The 4316-nt window shown below is 34.0% G+C and overlaps 1 protein-coding gene across 1 annotated transcript; it reads right to left on the bottom strand.

Moving 5' to 3' along the window:
• Positions 1-459: 459 nt before the first annotated feature.
• Positions 460-3773, bottom strand: LOC140885416 (ent-kaurenoic acid oxidase 2-like). Its single transcript, XM_073292374.1, has 9 exons — positions 3586-3773; positions 2996-3320; positions 2634-2783; positions 2226-2477; positions 1792-1878; positions 1315-1393; positions 947-1053; positions 747-865; positions 460-583 (listed from the first exon to the last, which is right to left on the bottom strand). The coding sequence occupies exons 1-9, from the start codon at positions 3678-3680 to the stop codon at positions 493-495; spliced, it is 1305 nt and encodes a 434-aa protein (XP_073148475.1). The 5' UTR covers positions 3681-3773; the 3' UTR covers positions 460-492.
• Positions 3774-4316: the final 543 nt, after the last annotated feature.

Here is a 4316-nt window from a genome sequence, read left to right on the forward strand (position 1 = left end):
AGTTTGGGTTGAAAAATTTTTTAATGATACTTGACATCAATCTGACCCGAACCCACCAACCTTCCCGAAGATTTGAATCGAAAGAAGATATTTGATAGGGATGAATTTGATGGAATGATTTCTGACCATATCTATCTTAAATATATTTGAAATCCATTATAATTATTATGCAAAATGCTTAATTTGATATAGATTAGGTTTGAAATTTATTTGATTTTTTTTTACCCTAAAAGGATAAAAGTCCGATTTGAATCCATATTAAGCATTTGCATTTGGATATGTGTATGGGATTAATTTCAAATCAAATGATTTAAAATGCATGGATTTCAAATGAAAAAGTTGAAGAGTAAGCAGATTTTATTCATCAATCATACAAAATATCAATATATATACAAGTCATGCTTAAGTAGATAGATAGAATATAGATAAACATGACATGCACACAAACGCAAAAAAGACTAGAGAAACAACAATATGCTTTTGGTTCCTCGCTCATATCTTGCAGAAGTCAATCACAACTCGATCTTCGGGCTTTGGATGTGGCAGATAAATAATCTTTGCCTCAGGATTTACGAGTTCCCATCTGAAATTACAATATTCTGGTGGTCATATTTCGACGCTATACCCTTGTAAAATAACATGATGAGTGTATATATATATATATATATAATTTAAAATTTTTGAACAAATGATTTATATAAATTGTTTTAGTCTACAAAAAAAAAAAAAAGTATATATGATTTTACTTGTATCCCATGGCTAGATGATGAAGTATTATAGAAAGTTGCAACTGAGCAAGCTTGTTCCCTGCGCATGTTCTTGTTCCTTTACCAAATACTAGATTTGTTGATGCCTTTGGTGGTACCTGCAGACCAAATATTAATTAATAAAAAGTTATGGGCCTTGATGCAATTAAATTTTAAGGTAATTTTGCTCATGATCTTACATTCCATCTTTCAGGATTAAAACAGAATGGATTCTCGAAGTTTTCTGAATCTGTGTGAACGTAACGGAGCCAACACATGACCCTCCAACCCTTTGGAATTATGTAACCTGCATGCAATTTTTAATATTAGCTCAAGCGTCACGTTTCATTTACGCTAGCTAGCTTAATATTTTATAACTACGTACTACACAAATTTTCGATCTTTCGGACATGGCCAGTATGTATCATTGCACATGTGAGAATATCAGTTTCCGTGTTTTAAACAAATGAGAGAGAAGAAGACTGGAACACGATACACGAAAAGATATGACTTAAAGTATAGTATGGGGAAAAAAACACAAATATATATATATATATATATATGTTACCTTTGTATTCAACATCTTTACTAGCGGTTCGAAACACAAAAGCTGAGATGTTTGCCAATCTTATTGTTTCTGCCACCACCTGATTTACATTGCTTGCGTGTGAGTATAAAATTTTCACCCTATAAAATTTGTAAATAAAAAAGGAAAATAATTTATTTTATCAATTTGTTTCATTTTATGTTTTGGTTCAGTAACTTTAATTTAACTTAATTTTTTTTTTACCTTTAGTTTTATTTTATAAGAGTGTCGATGTGACATTGACAAATACTAATATATCATCAAGAATTGTTGATATGACATCGAAAATTGCTGACTTATCCGACTTTATGTCAGCAATTGAACCAAAATAATCGTCAATCTTTAATACTTAATGAACTAAAATCAAACATCACACAAGTGAGTAAACCGACTTATTTTCTCAAAAAAGGGGAAAAAAAAAAGTATGCATAATAATAACTGCGCATTGAAATTCCATACCTTGCTAGTGTATTCACATGTTGAAATCTCATCATATGTAATGAAATCCCCAACTTGCTTCTTGCTCATGATATTTGAATGTTCGTCCTATGTAATTTCAAGGTACCTATTGTGTCATCATACAACTTGCAACATATATATATATATATATATGTATGTATGTGTGTGTACATATATATTTTTTATATATATATCTTGCATAATCATTGTGATTACGTGATATATATATATGAGCACCGCTGAGGTTACTTCAATATATTGGATAAGATGAAGCATATCACAACAATCCATCTAACAAGTGAATGTCATCTCAGAGGTGCTAATCACATGTGTGGCCACATGCATGAGAACTGTACAAGATTAATATCAAACCTCTCTTTAATTTACAAATTAAACCGAATATAAAACTAAAAACTAAGAAATATTATACGTACCCTTAGATTTTGTAGAACATGAGGGTACTTGGCAAGATAATAAAAAGCCCACATGGTAGCAAGAACCGTGGATTCATATCCTCCCACGAGGAGGCTGACTATGTTATCGACTACTTCAATGTCGCTTAGTTGATTCCCTTCTTCATCTTTGATTTCCCTCAGCCCTTCCATTACATCTTTCTTTGCTTCATTTGGATGCTTCTTCCTATTCTCCAATTCTTCTTTAAAAATCGCCATCAATTTACGTCGACACTACGTACCAAATCATGTCATCATATATATATAATTAGTTCCAAATCTCTCTATGCACCATATATCCAAGGCTAACGGGTAAGTATATATATAGCAAGAATTGATCATATGATTAAAAAATGAAATCGAAAAGATTCGAGTTGGAATGTAACCGACTCTGAGGGCACGATGATAGACAGTTCCCGGAAAATTGACGGGATTGGCTCTAAATCCATCAACCATACCCTGATATAACTCATCGAGGGTATCCAAGAAAGGTTCCGACTCAAAACTCGCAAAATACTTGGCCATGTTTTCAAGTGTCACCTGAGAGAATTGTTTACAAATTACAGGTTTCAAATTAGGTATACTTTATTAGCTACCAACAAAATTATTAAGAGGCAAATCCAGGAAAGAACTTGCTAATAGTACGCGGTGTTGGATGATCTTTCAATATATAATGTTTACACTTAGTAAATAGGTCATGTAACTATAGTCATGCATGCTTCATAATCATGGGTATATGGCCGGTGTCATACCTTTTTGACTTCTTTATAAACAGTGATTCGACCCGTTTGAGCCCACGAATCGAGGGCGGAGATGAGGCGTGGTTGGATCCGGAGGGCGATCCGACGAAGGGAGTTGGGATTATTAATCGCCCCTACAACAAAGCTTCTAACCCTTTTATGTGCTTCTCCATGGACCGATACCATTGAAGTAGCCCCCATAAGTTGGAAAGTTGGCCATTCTTGGTAGAAATTTTCATCCGATTGGAGTACTAGTTTTATGGCCCTTGGGGAGCATGCTATTATGGCTGGTGACCCGAATAGGTGCGTCCTGTATAGCCCCTCTCCCTCACCATATCTACTCATAATTAAAAATTGAGTAATTTAGCTAGATAGCCCCTTTGATGAGTTTTGCTATATTCACATGTCAAGTTACACACGGTTACATGTTATCTTTAAAATTATAAAATGATCCCAATGCATAAATCTTTCCATTAGTGCATTCAGGATATATAATTTTGTAATTCAAAAGTAATGTATAACCGTACGTGTATGCACATAACATAATTTGAATACCTTATAATAAGTTTAGTGCATGTGTATATATATAATATATGTCTTACTTGCGGCGTTTGGAGTCGATGTACTCGTCGGGGCGACGAAGAAACTTGAAGTACCAGAGTAAGGTTGGCAACTCTCCTAGAAAGGGCCACCCCATGCACCCCGGAGGTAGTTTAGTTCCTCTGGCGTCAATCCGGTGTTTCACCGCTTGGGCGTAGCGGAGTTCGTTCCACCACCACCCTAAGCTTGCGAGGACTGCCGCCAATGCCACCACCAGACCAACTACAAACTCCATCAGCTTGATCATATGGTATCTACTGAGATCACATTACCACATTATATATACTAGCTAGCTAGCGATAGGTGCGTAGTGCTGCATAAGCAAAGAAAATATTAGATCAGTCATGTAATTTATATATGTTTTTTTATATATATTTTTTTTTATTGTGTATATCAATAGATTAACAATCTTAATCCATTAACTTGCATTTTTTTCCCCAATTTGAGTCCACTTTGATGTGGCGCTGACTTTATCAGTAGTTTCGTATGTAAAAAAAAATTGCAAATTAGTGGACTAACACCAAGAATTGACCGATAATCGGACCAAAACTGAAAATTATGCAGGACCGAATATGTATTTTTCCCCTTCATATATACATATATATATATGCATATACGTACACACACACATATAGATTTGGATAAATTTAATAGTACATTCAAATATCTAATTAATAGTCTGATCATGGTGAAATAATTATGGAGTACAGTTACAAAATGTCGTTATAAAATC

Source organism: Henckelia pumila, chromosome 2 (genome assembly GCF_033568475.1).
Source record: "Henckelia pumila isolate YLH828 chromosome 2, ASM3356847v2, whole genome shotgun sequence".
Taxonomy (NCBI): Eukaryota; Viridiplantae; Streptophyta; class Magnoliopsida; order Lamiales; family Gesneriaceae; genus Henckelia; species Henckelia pumila.